General features: G+C 43.7%; 1 protein-coding gene across 2 annotated transcripts; it reads left to right on the top strand.

Annotated features, from left to right (window-relative positions):
* Positions 1 to 10436, top strand: LOC111950175 (serrate RNA effector molecule homolog). 2 transcript variants are annotated; one of them, XM_070434463.1, is made up of 20 exons: positions 1 to 88; positions 745 to 885; positions 1032 to 1174; positions 1253 to 1399; positions 1610 to 1798; positions 4327 to 4496; positions 5697 to 5887; positions 6057 to 6152; positions 6401 to 6617; positions 6724 to 6899; positions 7083 to 7144; positions 7281 to 7359; positions 7495 to 7689; positions 7787 to 7957; positions 8117 to 8270; positions 8388 to 8581; positions 8728 to 8884; positions 9159 to 9248; positions 9434 to 9536; positions 10172 to 10436. In XM_070434463.1, exons 2-20 carry the CDS (start codon positions 763 to 765, stop codon positions 10245 to 10247), a joined length of 2733 nt encoding a protein of 910 aa, XP_070290564.1. In that variant the 5' UTR covers positions 1 to 88; positions 745 to 762; the 3' UTR covers positions 10248 to 10436. The 2 variants fall into 2 exon arrangements, with proteins under 2 accessions (XP_070290564.1, XP_070290563.1); XM_070434462.1 differs by having other exon boundaries at positions 6057 to 6188.
* Positions 10437 to 15073: the final 4637 nt, after the last annotated feature.

The raw sequence follows: 15073 nt of genomic DNA, 5'->3' as shown, positions 1-15073 counted from the left end.
CCAACTTCCGGGAAATGTGTTTCCTGTCTAACAGCGTCGCCATTAAGAGACCACGCAGGATTGCTAAAAGAACGTGATTTATTAACAGGTAATTTACCCCCTATAAAGTTTCATTTCATACTGTCACGACATGTATACTAAAGCTGATGTTATGTAAAGAAAGTAACAGCATATGTTTTGTAGCACGTAAAATACAACGGCCTAGTAAAAGTACCGACCTTGCTTTGTTTGCGTCTACCGGTACTAGCTAGCAACTTCCAACTAACGCGGCTAGTTAGATAGCTAGCYAAATAACAGTGCTGGGGACGCTAACTTTAGCTTGCTACTATGAACATGTTAACTAAGCTAGCAGTAAATTGGAAGTACCTAATTAAACTACAACTAGCTACCATGGAGAAAGAAGTAGCTAGCTTCACTAAACCTTCGAAAAACAGATATTCAAGCTAGCTAGTTAATGCGGCGCGAACACTAGCTAGTTAATGTTAGCTACATAAACAGCTAGCTAGCTACTTGAAATGCCATGTAAGATGTTGGTTAGCTAACTGGTCATGTGACTCCCAGTAGCATACCTCAATCAGGAGGCACATGCTTTGCTACACACATTTGGCTAAGGACAACGTAATGTTGGTGTTTAACAAATGATGATGATTATATTAGCTTGATTACTGTGGCCCGTTCGATTTCATTTGTTTGCTGCCATTAGCTACTTACCATTTTAATGTTTATTATGCTATTTGTCCACAGACCTACATTTTTAGGTTGATGGCGGACAGTGATGATGAATATGATCGCAGAAGGAGAGACAAGTTCCGTCGTGAGAGGAGCGACAACTATGACCGCTCCCGAGAGAGAGAGGAAAGGCGTAGGGATGACTGGAATGACAGGTGAGGAAGAGGGAATAGACTTGTATAAAACAAAAGAGTAATAATGGCACATTGGAAACAACTTTTGAAATTAGAGACAACAATTCCAATCCATGTCATACATGCATGGTGTTTCACATGTATCTTTTTGCTCTTTCCGTTTACTGGCGCCCATCTGCAAGGGAGTGGGACAGGGGCAGGGAGCGGCGTAGCCGGGGGGAGTATCGGGACTACGAGAGAGGTCGCAGGGAGAGGTTCTCCCCACCCAGGCACGACATGAGTCCCCAACAGAAACGCATGAGGAGAGATTGGTGAGAATCAAATTTATCTACACTACCCTACATTGCYGTCCACAATGTTTGAGTTAATCTTCCCTCTGTTTTGATCAGGGATGACCATGGAGGAGATCCCTACCATGGTGGGTATGACTTGGGCTACGGTGGTGGCGGAGGCCCCAGCTACGCCCCTCCACAGCCTTGGGGCCACCCTGACCTTCATCTCATGCAGCCTCACCATGGCATACCCATCCAGGCAAGGTGAGGAGGGTAGACTGTGCACAACCAACCTGTTCATGCAGACATGCTGTCTTTGTCATCTGTGGAAAGCAGATGACATTAAAATGGCACCATGTTTTTGACTGGAGCTGTGACTGTTCCACCCAATAGATTAGCTTGCCCTTAGTTAGTCAAAGTGTCTAAGTAACTGGTTATCTCACACTCTTTTTAACCMTGTCATTTGTCTACTAGGCTAGGAAACATCCATGATATGGATCTCGGCCTGCCACCTCCAGTGATGAAGAGCTTTAAGGAGTTCCTTCTGTCCCTTGATGACTCTGTGGATGAGACCGAGGCAGTCAAACGTTATAATGAGTACAAGATAGACTTCCGACGGCAGCAGATGCAGGACTTCTTCCTTGCGCACAAAGATGAAGAGTGGTACGATTATCATAGCCTTTGCTGCTCTATTATTAGTATTCATGATCMGTTTGCTGTGAATTAGGCTGGCAACACTGACAACCTTTCTATTCACAGAAATTGTCAGTCAAATGGATTTGGCGCTATCGGAGCTGTTCTTTAATAGCTTGGAAAAGACAGTATAGTTTGTGGAAGACGTTAGGCCTATATTTGACAGGCTGCGATATCAAGGCATACAAGACTTTTAATTGGTTATCTAACTAAAAAGGGTATTGTTGAATGGGTGTATTTAAAATATCCTGAACATACTTAATTACATTTATTATATATAACGATTTTGATCTATTATTGAAAGTGTTAAGAAAATACTTGGTATTTTGGGCAGGCTTATCATGCATACCATGCCACCTTCAGATAAGAATAGTTGGTTAATGCTATGGGCGGTTACCATCATGAATAGAGAGGTCAGTAAATAGCCTAGCTAGTAAAGAGTACAGGATAGAGATTTGGCTCTTAAGTGAATCTGATTTGGATAGTCATTTGACACAGTTTTTAACAGAGTATGTTTGTTGGTTTTGCTTATCACACAAACAAGTGTGTCCAGGGATTATGATACAATGTCAATGTTATTTTTTTTTCTTAACTTAACCAAACCTTCTTCCCTCCCACTCCTCCCCCCGCCCTTCACAACAAGGTTTTTGAAGATGAGAAAAACTGGAACTCCTCGCAGGAATCGTTRTTAGACAGCTAGGGTTTGCACTGCGCACAATGCAGTTGCTTTTAGACGTACAGTACCAGGCATACTAGCTAGACAGACAAATAAACCACCTGCGCGCATGGAAATATTTTCTTTTCTTTAGTATGTGATGCTTTTTTCCCCCATTTTTTGTTTTTATATTTGGATCAAATCGAATCCCAAAACCGAAAATGAAATTGTGTGCGCACACAAACACAGTAGGGGGGTGAAGTGGAGCCCATTTTTACAGAAGAGACCCCTCTCAGTATATATGTGTTGTTATACTGGGAGAAAAAAAGGTAAATTTTGACCACTCCATGGCAAATTTGCTCTTCTGAACTGTAAAATTCTAAACTGTGTTATGTTATTTTATTTGATTATCTGTGTCCCTTTTGCCTTTGAGTTATTTTTGGTGCGTTGACCTAAAGCATCCTGATATGTTTCACAAACGGCTATACTCACACACAAACATAACACCATGCAAACTTTGTGAAGAATCCACAGTAGGACACCAGAGCATTTCCAGGTGCAGAACAAAAGTGTTTCTTCATATGCCAGTCACTTGAGTGGACCTAGATACACTACATAACCAAAAGTATGTGGACACCTGCTTGTCGAACATCTCATTCCAAAATCATGGGCATTAATATGGAGTTGCTCCCCACATTGCTGCTGTAACAGCCTCCACTCTTCTCGGAAGGCTTTCCACTAGATGTTGGAACATTGCTGCGGGGGACTAGCTTTCATTCAGCCACGAGCATTAGTGAGGTCGGGCACTGATGCTGGGAGATTAGGCCCGGTTCGTAGTCTGCGTTCCAATTCATCCCAAATGTGTTCGATGGGGTTGAGGTCGGGGCTCTGCAGGCCAGTCAAGTTCTTCCACACCGATCTCAACAAACCAACCATTTCTGTATGGACTTCAGTTTGTGCACGGGGCCATTGTCATGCTGGAACAGGAAAGGGCCTTCCCCAAACTGTTGCCACGAAGTTGGAAGCACAGAATCGTCTAGAATGTCATTGTATACTGTAGCGTTTATAGGCTCGTAGGCTTGTGTGCAGCTGCTCGGCCATGGAAACCCATTTCATGAAGCTCCTGACAAACAGTTCTTGTGCTGACGTTGCTTCCAGAGGCAGTTTGGAACTCTGTCGTGAGTATTGCAACCGAGAACAAATGGTTTTTACACGCTTCAGCACTCGGCGGTTCCGTTCTGTGAGCTTGTGTGGCCTACTACTTCATGGCTGAGCTGTTGTTGCTCATAGTTGTTTCCACTTCACAATAACAGCACTTACAGTTGACTGGGGCAGAAATGTGACAAATGGACTTGTTGGGAAGGTGGCATGCTATGATGGAGCCCCGTTGAAAGTCACTGAGCTCTTCAGTAAGGTTATACTACTGCCAATGTTTCTCTATGGAGATTGCATGGCTGTGTGCTCAATTTTATACACCTGTCAGCAACGGGTGTGGCTGAAATAGCCCAATCCACTAATTTGAAGTGGTGTCCACATACTTTTGAGTATATATTGTAGTTGCATTTAATTGATGGACATGCTGTGTTCCCCCCAAATAAGACATTGCAGGATACAGGAACGTTCAGARAAAAGTTGTCCTCCAGTATTTTAATTTTGTTTTTTAAATTTGATTTAGTGTTTGGGTATAGAATGGCAGTATATTAGTCCCAGTTAATTGCTGTAGGCCAGTTTATTTGGCCTGGCCATACATACAAGGGCATTCTCTAACATTCTGCTCTCCTCCCCTCCATCCCTGCTCCTGTCTCTCTCCCATGCTCTTTTGGGGACATTGTTGTGAACTCAGGTTCAGATCCAAATACCACCCGGATGAGGCGGGCCGGCKGAAGGCTGAGGCCCACAGTGGCTTGCAGAACCGGCTGAATGTCTACATATTCCTGATGGAGAACGGCTGGTTCGACACCGTCTCCCTGGACATGGAGAAGGCCCAGGCCATCATGAAGGTCTTGGATGCAGGTAGAGTAGTGGGTGTGGTTRGAGGTGGGTGGCAGTGGGAGACCTCTCTAATGGCTTCATTCAGCTCTCTTGCAGAGTATTTTGATGTCAACCTTAGTTTCGAGCAGTGTCAGGATGAGTGTTATTTGTTGGTTTAGTTACCTCAACAGGTTATATATCCTAACCCAGTGKTCACCAACCTTTTTCTGATTCAATATCACTTTCTGGGTCAAAATGCAAGCCGAATTCTACAATTCACAATTTTGTAACATGACTTAAAAAACGTACGCCTATGCAACATGAACCTATTAAAAACAGTTCTGTAGCAATGAGGGTTGTTCAATATTTTTCTCAGACCATTTTGAAATGATATTTAAAAATGTAAGGTATATAATCACACTGGTAATATATAATTTGTTGTATTACTTGAGGCACAGCTTAGTGAGCATAAWTWGCTTTTWAAAWTTTTACTGAACTGATGGCCTGCGTCTAAGGCTTCCTCTCACAGTCCCTCTGAGACTGACCAAAAGGACACACATTATTCCAGCTAATGGCAACTCGAGTCGCACTGCATTATTTCTGCCCCATGCACCAATTCATGTTACTCCTATGACCAGAGAAAGTTTAATATTTCTTAATATTGAAGACAAGCGAGCCTTATTTTTATCAGCTTATCTATACAATTTGCTACTTATGCATTGCAACTGCAGTGTTGATTGTAGCGTAAGTGGAAGTAGGGAGAAGCACATTTAATGACTTATAAGTGTTGAATAACTTAAATGTGAACTTCCTCGTAAAAACAGCAGGTCTTTGCTGTATTCATTGACACTCTCTTTAGTCATGGTTTTAATCTCACAGTATCAACTTTGCTGTGTGTTTGAGGCTTCTTTTTACAGTCTTTACATAAGGACGCTCAGATCAGTGTCTGCAGTTATCTTGATTTGCTCTCCGGGGCTGCCGGGTAGGCACAGTTTTACTTTCAGACACATGAAATGGTTCAAACTGGGAACACTTCACTATGCCAGCGCTAGGGCAGCTAGTGCACCTACTGCCAACAGCATGAAATGAATAAGACAAAAATAGATATGCAAGGCTTTATCATTGGGTTTTTTACAGAAAWGTTTGCTGAACGACTATGAATGCCTTGGAGATCGACCAGTCGATCACGATCGACCGGTTKGTGACCAGTGTCCTTACCCCTGTCCTCCCTCTGTCATTCAGCGGTGATAAAGATGGAGGGAGGGACAGATCATGACCTGCGTATATTGGAGCTGCCGTCTGAGGAGGAAGAGGAGAGGGAGAGAGCTGACAGGGCGGCAGCTGTTGGTCCTGGAACTGAACCCCCCAAAAAAGAGGAGCCCAAGGATAAGAATCAGGACAATGACCGCAAACCCCCAGCCGACAAAGAGAATGTATGCTGTCTTGTCGTAACCACTTTTTCTTTGCCCTGCTCTATTCTTCCCCCTCGAGAACAGGAAGTCATCAAATTYTATTGGTCACATACTCATATTTAGCAGATGTTATTGCGGATGTAGTGAAATGCTTGTCATCTAGTCATTGATGTAGCAAACTCTGCCACAGGGGGAGAGTGATGCCTGCAGCACGGAGAAGGGTGCAAACGGTGGTGGTGAAGCAGCAGCAGAAGAGAGTGAGGGAGAAGAGAAAGGAGAAAAAGAGGTGAAAAGCAAAGAAGTTGTGCCTGAGCCTAAGAAGGTTAGTGTTTAGCATCCATGTGTCTTAGTCCGTCTTTCTGTCTTTTAGAATGAATGTGCTGCTCTTAATGGGCCAAATCCTAACTTGCATCGATGACAGTGGGAAATTTGCACTAARACAGTACTCAAGTTAGGATTTTGGCTAATTGATTTGAATCAGTGATGTATCTATTGACCTTTACCACCACCTATTTTCCTTCCCATGTGTGTTAGCTGAGTAAGAAGAGGAAGCGGAAGCACAGTGGAGACAGTGAAGATGAGGCCAGTGCCTCTGAGAGTGACTCCGATTCAGACTCCAACTCCCATCATTCCTCTGATAAAAATGCAGAGAAGGAGGATGAGGGTGAGGAAAAGGAGGAAGGGGAGGACAAGGATGATGAGGAAAAGGAGGAGGGGGAGGACAAGGATGAAGAGGAAGAAGAGGGTGAAGGTGAGTGATGAAGGGACTGCGTTGGGGTCACTGTTTTCACAAATTCTAGTATTCAAATATATTTTTGGTAAGGTAATGACTTCTCTGCTCCACTCAAATTGTGTAGCTGACGGAAAGAAAAGCAAAGAGGAGAAACCAAAGGAAAGGGCGAGAGAAAGGGAGAAACAAGAGGAGAAGAAACCCAAGGAGGACCAGCCCCTGAGACCCAGGCCTCTCCACAGGACCTGCTCTTTATTCATGAGGAGCATCGCCCCCACAATCTCCAAGGCCGAGATCATAGCKGTGAGTTCAAGCAATTTGCCTGTACAAACATACTGAACACTTGTATGGACTGTCAGAATGACACTCTACTCTGAAGTTACATTGATACAAGGGACTCTCAGATACAGCTGTTACCCACACACACACACAATGACTGGAGGCATCCAGGAGGAAGAACTAACCTGTTGTTTTTGCCTCCCCCAGCTGTGTCGGAGATATCCTGGGTTCATGCGAGTGTGCTTGTCTGATCCCCAACCGGAGCGCAGGTTAGTTCCACTTCCACAGCTGGACCCTGTCTGCTGCTCCTTGCTGCTAATGGACTATAGTGGACGGTTGAAAATGTAACGTCTGTCATTCGCCTCATGTATGTATACCTCTTACCACCTCCATTCAATGTGTCAGGTTCTTCCGACGCTGCTGGGTGACGTTTGACCGCAGTGTCAACATCAAGGAGACCTGCTGGAACCTCCAGAACATCAGAGTGAGTTTAACAACCTTTCAAGACTACAACATTAGGCAGTACTGGAACCTGATGATGAGCAAGATATGGCACTTGAGTCACACYGCTGGTTAGTGAGTTTTCTGACCCTGTATGTGTCCTCTCGACTGTGTGTAGCTGCGTGACTGTGAGCTGGCTCCGGGGGTGAACAGAGACCTAGCCCGGAGGGTCCGCAACATCAACGGCATCACTCAGCACAAACAGGTGCTGCGCAATGACATCAAACTGTCAGCCAAACTCATCCACTCTCTGGACGACAGAGGCAGGCTGTGGAGCCAAAAGGCCCGGGGAGATAATGTGTCTGCTGTGGAGGTACAAGACACTGAMAGCAATTTGGCATCTTTGCAGTATGTATCATGAATTTATCCGTTTCTTGGATGTTTAATCCCGTATTGTGTGGTTGTATCAGATGGCGGCTCAGAACCCCATCCTGAAGAACATCACTGACTACTTGATAGAGGAGGTGAGCGCTGAGGAGGAGGAGCTACTGGGCAGTGTGGGCGGAGCTGATGCAGAGGATGGCAGCAAGGAGGGGAACCCAGCTGAGATCACTGTGGAGAGGGATGACACGCTGGTCAAGGTCCATCCATCTGCCTTGGCACACACTGATACACAGCAGCTTTACATTATTTTWWTATTTTTWTTTATTTTACTGTTTGGGTTTTGTCTGACATTAAAGTAGTCAAATGAAAAGGAAAAAGTACATTATCTTGACTTGATTTCCTTCATCTCTTCCCAGGTGTTGGACCGTCTTCTCTTCTACCTGCGTATTGTCCATTCCATTGACTACTACAACAACTGCGAGTACCCCAGCGAGGATGAGATGCCCAACCGCTGTGGCATGATCCATGTGCGTGGGCCCATCCCTCCCAACCGCATCACACACGGGGAAGGTGAGCAGGACACTACTGTAATATTCAACACTGGCTAGGCACACATTTGAGATGGCTGCATCATACACTGACACACTATTGACTGACTGTCTCCCCCTSYCCCTGTCATGCACTCAGTGTTGGAGTGGCAGAAGACATTTGAGGAGAGGCTGAGCCCCCTATTCAGTGTGAAGGAGAAGCTATCAGAGGAGGAGGCAGGCAAGATGGGCCGAAAGGACCCGGAGCATGAGGTGGAGAAGTTTGTGTCGGCAAACACCCAGGAGCTGGGCAAGGACAAGTGGCTCTGCCCCCTCAGTGGCAAGAAGTTCAAGGTGTGTGTCTGTTAGGATGGAAGTAAATTGTCAAACAGAAATATTGTATATCCAAAGAGCATTAAGCATGTACTGGTCTGTATCTCCCTTGCCACGGTGTGGTGCAGATTAAAATGTGAATTAATTTGTTCCCTCTGCCTGGCCAGGGCCCAGAGTTTGTGCGCAAGCACATCCTGAACAAACACGGGGACAAAATTGATGAGGTGAAAAAGGAGGTGGTGTTTTTCAAYAACTTCCTCATGGATGCCAAGCGACCTTCCCTCCCGGAGATGAAGCCACCTCCTCCGCCTGGCCCAGGACAGGGTGAGGGACACGTTGCACATAGAAATAGAATGAATAGCGCTGACACGATTCCCTGTTGTCGCTGACGATCATATTTGTTCTACACCATACATTTTGTATTCGAACGTTCTGTAATGTTACATCCTCCTGAACAGGCCCCCGGGGAGCAAATRTTTCTAGAATAGTTTAGGTGTAGGGGAGCAAATGTTTCTAGAATAGTTTAGGTGTAGCTGTATCATTGAATCTTAGTGTGTATTTTTCCACTGACCCTGTCTCTATCCATCTCTCTCTGTAGGAGTTCTTTCTCCAGGCATGCCCTTCCCTCCCCAGGGCCTCATGGGCTTCGGTCCCGGCCAGCCTCGTCCTCCTGTCATGGGTTACGGAGGTGAGCCTCTGCCTCGGCTCCTATCATATAATCAATCACATTGMTTTATTAAGCCCTTTTTACTTCACCACTTATCCTGAKAATTTAACACATTACGTTTACCACAACTATGTAATTCATTTGGTTGCAGCTCTCAGGTATTCTGTTCTGACATGACACACATACTGTACCTTTCTCTTCCCAAGGTGGACCTCCTTACCCACCAAACCAGTATGGGGGCGGTCGGGGTAACTATGACAACTTCCGTGGACAGGGTGGTGGCTACCCTGGTAAACCCCGCAACAACAGGTGAGACCATGGTCAGTTAGGGACGAATACCGCACCAATAGCTTCGGCCAACTGCATACCACTGCTGGCTTACCTCTGAAGCTAAGCAGGGTTGGTTTTGGTCGGTCCCAGGATGGGAGACCAGATGCTGCTGGAAGTGGTGTTGGAGGGCCAGTAGGAGGTACTTTTCCCTCTGGTCTAAAAAAACATCTGAATTCCCAATGGCGGTGATTGGGGAAATTGCCCTGTGTAGGGTGCCGTCTTTCGGATGAGACGTTAAACGGGTGTCCTGACTCTGGTCACTAAAGATCCCATGGTACTTATCGTAAGAGTAGGGGTGTTAACCCCGGTGTCCTGGCTAAATTTCCAATCTGTCCCACATACAATCATAGCCACCTAATCATCTCCAGCTTCCAATTGGCTCATTCATCCCCCCTCTCCCCTGTAGCTATTCCCCAGGTTGTTGCTGTAAATGAGAATGTGTTTTCAGTCAACTTGCCTGGTAAATTAAGAGGTTAAATAAAAAACATTTTWAAAAAGCTTTCCTTTTCTGCTAATGACTGACTTGTGTTTAGAAACCTCTGTTAATTTTTCTCTCACTCTTTCCTATTTCTATGCTGTGCCTCTTCGCTCTGCATCCTGGCTGTTTCCTTCAGAATGTCTCGGGGAGATCCACGCAACATCATTGAATACCGTGACCTGGATGCACCTGATGACATGGACTTCTTCTAGACTATCCATTTAATTATTTTAATCTCTTTTGTTTCTAATCATTGTAATTTCCCCTTCTCATCCCCTTATGTTAAGTGATGAATTAGCCTCCTATTTTTTTGTTCAGTGTCTGCAGAGCAAATGCTCAGTACAATTGTAACCAACTTGAATTAAAAAAATGTATAACCTCAATAAAAACGAATTTGATGACATTGGCAATTTTTTAAATATATATCAGCAAAAAAAGAAACGTCCTCTTACTGTCAAATGCGTTTATTTTCAGCAAACCTAACATGTGTAAATATTTGTATGAACATAAGATTCAACAACTGAGACATAAACTGAACRAGTTCCACAGACGTGACTAACAGAAATGGAATAATGTGTCCCTGAACAAAGGGGGGGGGGTCAAAAGTAACAGTCAGTATCTGGTGTGGCCACCAGCTGCATTAAATACTGCAGTGCATCTCCTCATGGACTGCACCAGATGTGCCAGTTCTTGCTGTGAGATGTTACCCCACTCTTCCACCAAGGCAACTGCAAGTTCCTGGACATTTCTGGGCGGCATGGCCCTAGCCCTCACCCTCTGATCCAACAGGTTCCAGACGTGCTCAATGGGATTGAGATCCGGTCTCTTCGCTGGCCATGGCAGAACACTGACATTCCTGTCTTGCAGGAAATCACGCACAGAACGAGAAGTATGGCTGGTGGCATTGTCGTGCTGGAGGGTCATGTCAGGATGAGCCTGCAGGAAGGTTACCACATGAGGGAGGAGGATGTCTTCCCTGTAACGCAGGCAATCTCAACGCTGTGCAATGACAACAAGCTCAGTCCGATGATGCTGTGACACACCGCCCCAGACCATGACGGACCCTCCACCTCCAAATCGATCCCGCTCCAGAGTACAGGCCTAGGTGTAACGCTCATTCCTTCGACCATAAATGCGAATCCGACCATCACCCCTGGTGAGACAAAACCGTGACTCGTCAGTGAAGAGCACTTTTTGCCAGTCAGGTCCAGCGACGGTGGGTTTGTGCCCATAGGCGACGTTGTTGCCGGTGATGTCTGGTGAGGACCTGCCTTACAACAGGCCTACACGCCCCTAGTCCAGCCTATTGCGGACAGTCTGAGCACTGATAGAGGGATTGTGCGTTCCTGGTGTAACTCGGGCAGTTGTTGTTGCCATCCTGTACCTGTCCCGCAGGTGTGATGTTCGGATGTACCAATCCTGTGCAGGTGATGTTACATGTGGTCTGCCACTGCGAGGACGATCGGCTGTCTGTCCTGTCTCCCTGTAACGCTGTCTTAGGCGTCTCACAGTACGGACATTGCAATTTATTGCCCTGGCCACATCTGCAGTCCTCATGCCTCCTTGCAGCATGCCTAAGGCACGTTCACGCAGATGAGCAGGGACCCTGGGCATCTTTCTTTTGGTGTTTTTCAGAGTCAGTAGAAAGGCCTCTTTAGTGTCCTAAAGTTTCATAACTGTGACCTTAATTGCCTACTGTCTGTAAGCTGTTAGTGTCTTAACAACCGTTCCACAGGTGCCTGTTCATTAATTGTTTATGGTTCATTGAACAAGCATGGGAAACAGTGTTTAAACCCTTTACAATGAAGATCTGTGAAGTTATTTGGATTTTTACGAATTATCTTTGAAAGACAGGGTCCTGAAAAAGGGACGATTATATTTTTGCTGAGTTTATATAKATATATAYAYAYACACACAMWMWMAARWKTKKRSACACMYMYWCWYWKWRRMGYKTWTMTYYWYWTTTWYWCTWTTTYTMYAYWKTRKARWAWWAKWGWRRASAYMWMAAMWMTRWRAWAWMACAMRRRRWMWYRTRKWRWMMCCCCCCCAAATTAAAGTGCAGTYGCAAAAACCATCAAGTGCTATGATGAAACTGGCTCTCATGAGGACCACAACAGGMAATGAAGACCCAGAGTTACCTCTGCAGAGGATAAGTTAGAGATACCAGCCTCAGAAATCTGCCATTAACTGCACCTCAGATTGCAGCCCACATAAATGCTTCATTGAGGAGACTGTGAATCAGGCCTTGATGGTTGAATTGCTGCAAAGAAACCACTACTAAAGGACACCAATAAGAAGAGACTTGCTTAGGCCAAGAAACRTGAGCAATGGACATTAGACCGGTGGATATCTGTCCTTTGGTCTGACGAGTCCAAATTTGCGATTTTTGGTTCCAAATGCCATGTTTTTGTGAGACGCAGAGTAGGTGAACGGATGATCTCACCAGGGAAGAAACCCAGCATCTGGTGATGTCTATGGGTTCCAGACTTCAAGCAGTCATTGACTGCAAAGGATTTGCAAACAAGTATTACAACTCACAATTTAATTTATGATTGTTAGTTTGTGCAATTACTCTTGAGCTCCTAAAATTGGGGGGGGCTATGTATAAAAATGGTTATAATTCCTACACGGTTCATACAATAATTTTGACAAAACCCTTAAATTAAAGATGAAAGTCTATACTTAAAGCATATCTTGATTGTTTCCTTTCCAATCCATTGTGGCGGCGTACAGAGCTAAAATTATGCAAATTGTGTCATTGTCCAAATACTTATGGACTTGACTGTATATATATAATATGATTTTGTAATATCTTGTTGTGTACCCTTGGTAATGTTATAGTATGACTTAATTAATTAATATACAGTATATAACTACTAGAGAGACAGCGCTGCACTTGAACTTGGTTTATGCCATGACTGCCATGCAATACCCTACCTCGCGCATGCGGAAACTACATCACAGACTTCTACTGTTTTCTTCTTGAACATAATGTTTTATTGCAACATTGCAATCGAAAATGCGTTATTATTGTCCAATAAAATGTTCCTCACTCCCACCCTGAAAATGATTACGGGTGGGATTTTTAGGGGTGGGTGGAGAAGAAAATAGCAATGGAGAAGGAATGTCCATTTTTGTTCATAAACGTTTCAATTATTTGTAAGAGAGGACCTCGCACTTACATCTGATAACAGTGATGCTGAATCTCTTCTCATAGAAATTCCCTCCTGTTGTTTTTGGGGTGATAAAAAAGAGGTAATTGGATGCATCTATCGACCACCCAATTCTGACATTGGTCATTTTATTGATATCCTTGCATCAACCTTGGATTTTATTAATAATKAAGATAAAATGTGTTTTCTATTGGGTGATTACAACATAAACTTATTTAAAAGTGAGAACCACTCACTGACATCTGACTTTTTAAATACTTTATACTCCAGCTATCTGTATCCCCTCATCTATAAACCCACAAGAGTGATCAATTCATCTGCCACCCTTATTGATATTTTTACAAATTATTTTAATAATGTGGCTAACTTTATACTGACATTTCTGACCAAAACTAATTGTGAGGGCTTCAAGATTTTAATGGATAATATTTCATGGGAAAATGTGTATAATCAGGCTGATGTAGAGTCTGCTTACCAGACTTCTCACATCTTTCAACTCTGTATTTCACCACTGCTCTCCCTAAGTTAAATCACGTAAGAAAGCAGCAGTTGGGTTCTGTAAACCTCGGTATGCAACTGGTCGCAAAAACATCCTCAGTTAAAAACAAAGTTGTATAAAAAGTTTCTCACAAATGTCCTCTCCCCTGATTTCTGCAAATTACAGGAAGTATAAGAACAAATTGAATCACCTACTTAAAATATCCCCAAAAATATAGATTTACTAACATATTCCAAGAATCATAAATAATATAACATGAACTTGGAAAATTATCAATCAACTGTTGAATAAGAAAAAGGCATCTACAATTATCCCATCTCAATTTATTGTTGAAAATAAGACCTATAGTGATCCTGGTGATAAGTTGCTAAGATGGTGTCGACAGACACGGCAGCTCTGCTTCTAGCTCCTAAGCAATTTTGCAGTATTTAGTTTTTTTGTGTGTTATTTCTTACATTATTACCCAGAAGTTTTTTCTACTGCACTGTTGGAGCTAGGAACACAAGCATTTCGCTACACCAGGCAATAACATCTGCTAAATATGTGTATGTGACCAATMCATTTATTTGATGTTATTTCATGTGAATTTAATAACTTTTTTTTGTGAATGGGTTCCTCTATGTCAAAGAAAATAGAGAAAACTGATGGAAATCCCTTGGATTACATTAAGGGRCATTTCCCTTCTCTGCTTCAGTTTGATCCTCCTGATGTAATAATGGAGGTAATAGGTAACTTCAAGATATCAGCAGCAGGTCAAGGTGAGATTGGTGCCTCTGGTGAAATCAGTGCCTTCATCGATTACTGAGCTTCTAACAGTAAAAAAATTGGACACAGTTACTCATTCAAGGGTTTTTCTTTATTTTTACTATTTTCTACATTGTAGAATAAATGTGAAGACATCAAAACTATGAAATAACACATATGGAATCATGTAGTAACCAAAAAAGTGTTAAAAAAATATATATATATATTTTATTTGAGGTTCTTCAAAGTAGCCTCCCTTTGCCTTGATGACAACTTTGCACACTCTTGGCATTTTCTCAACCAGCTTCATGACGAATGCTTTTCCAGCGGTCTTGAAGAAGTTGCCACACATGCTGAACACTTSTTGGCTGCTTTTCCTTCACTCTGCGGTTCAACTCATCCCAAACATCTCAATTGGGTTGAGGTYGGGTGATTGTGGAGGCCAGGTCATCTGATGCAGCACTCCATCACTCTTCTTCTTGGTCAAATATCCCTTACACAGCCTGGAGGTGTGTTTTGGGTCATTGTCCTGTTGGAAAACAAATGATAKTCCCACTAAGCACAAACCAGATGGGATGGCGTATCGCTGCAGAATGCTGTTGTAGCCATGCTGGTTAAGTGT

Source organism: Salvelinus sp. IW2-2015, linkage group LG23 (genome assembly GCF_002910315.2).
Source record: "Salvelinus sp. IW2-2015 linkage group LG23, ASM291031v2, whole genome shotgun sequence".
NCBI classification, from domain to species: domain Eukaryota; kingdom Metazoa; phylum Chordata; class Actinopteri; order Salmoniformes; family Salmonidae; genus Salvelinus; species Salvelinus sp. IW2-2015.
This window is presented reverse-complemented; position numbering and strand designations above follow the sequence as displayed.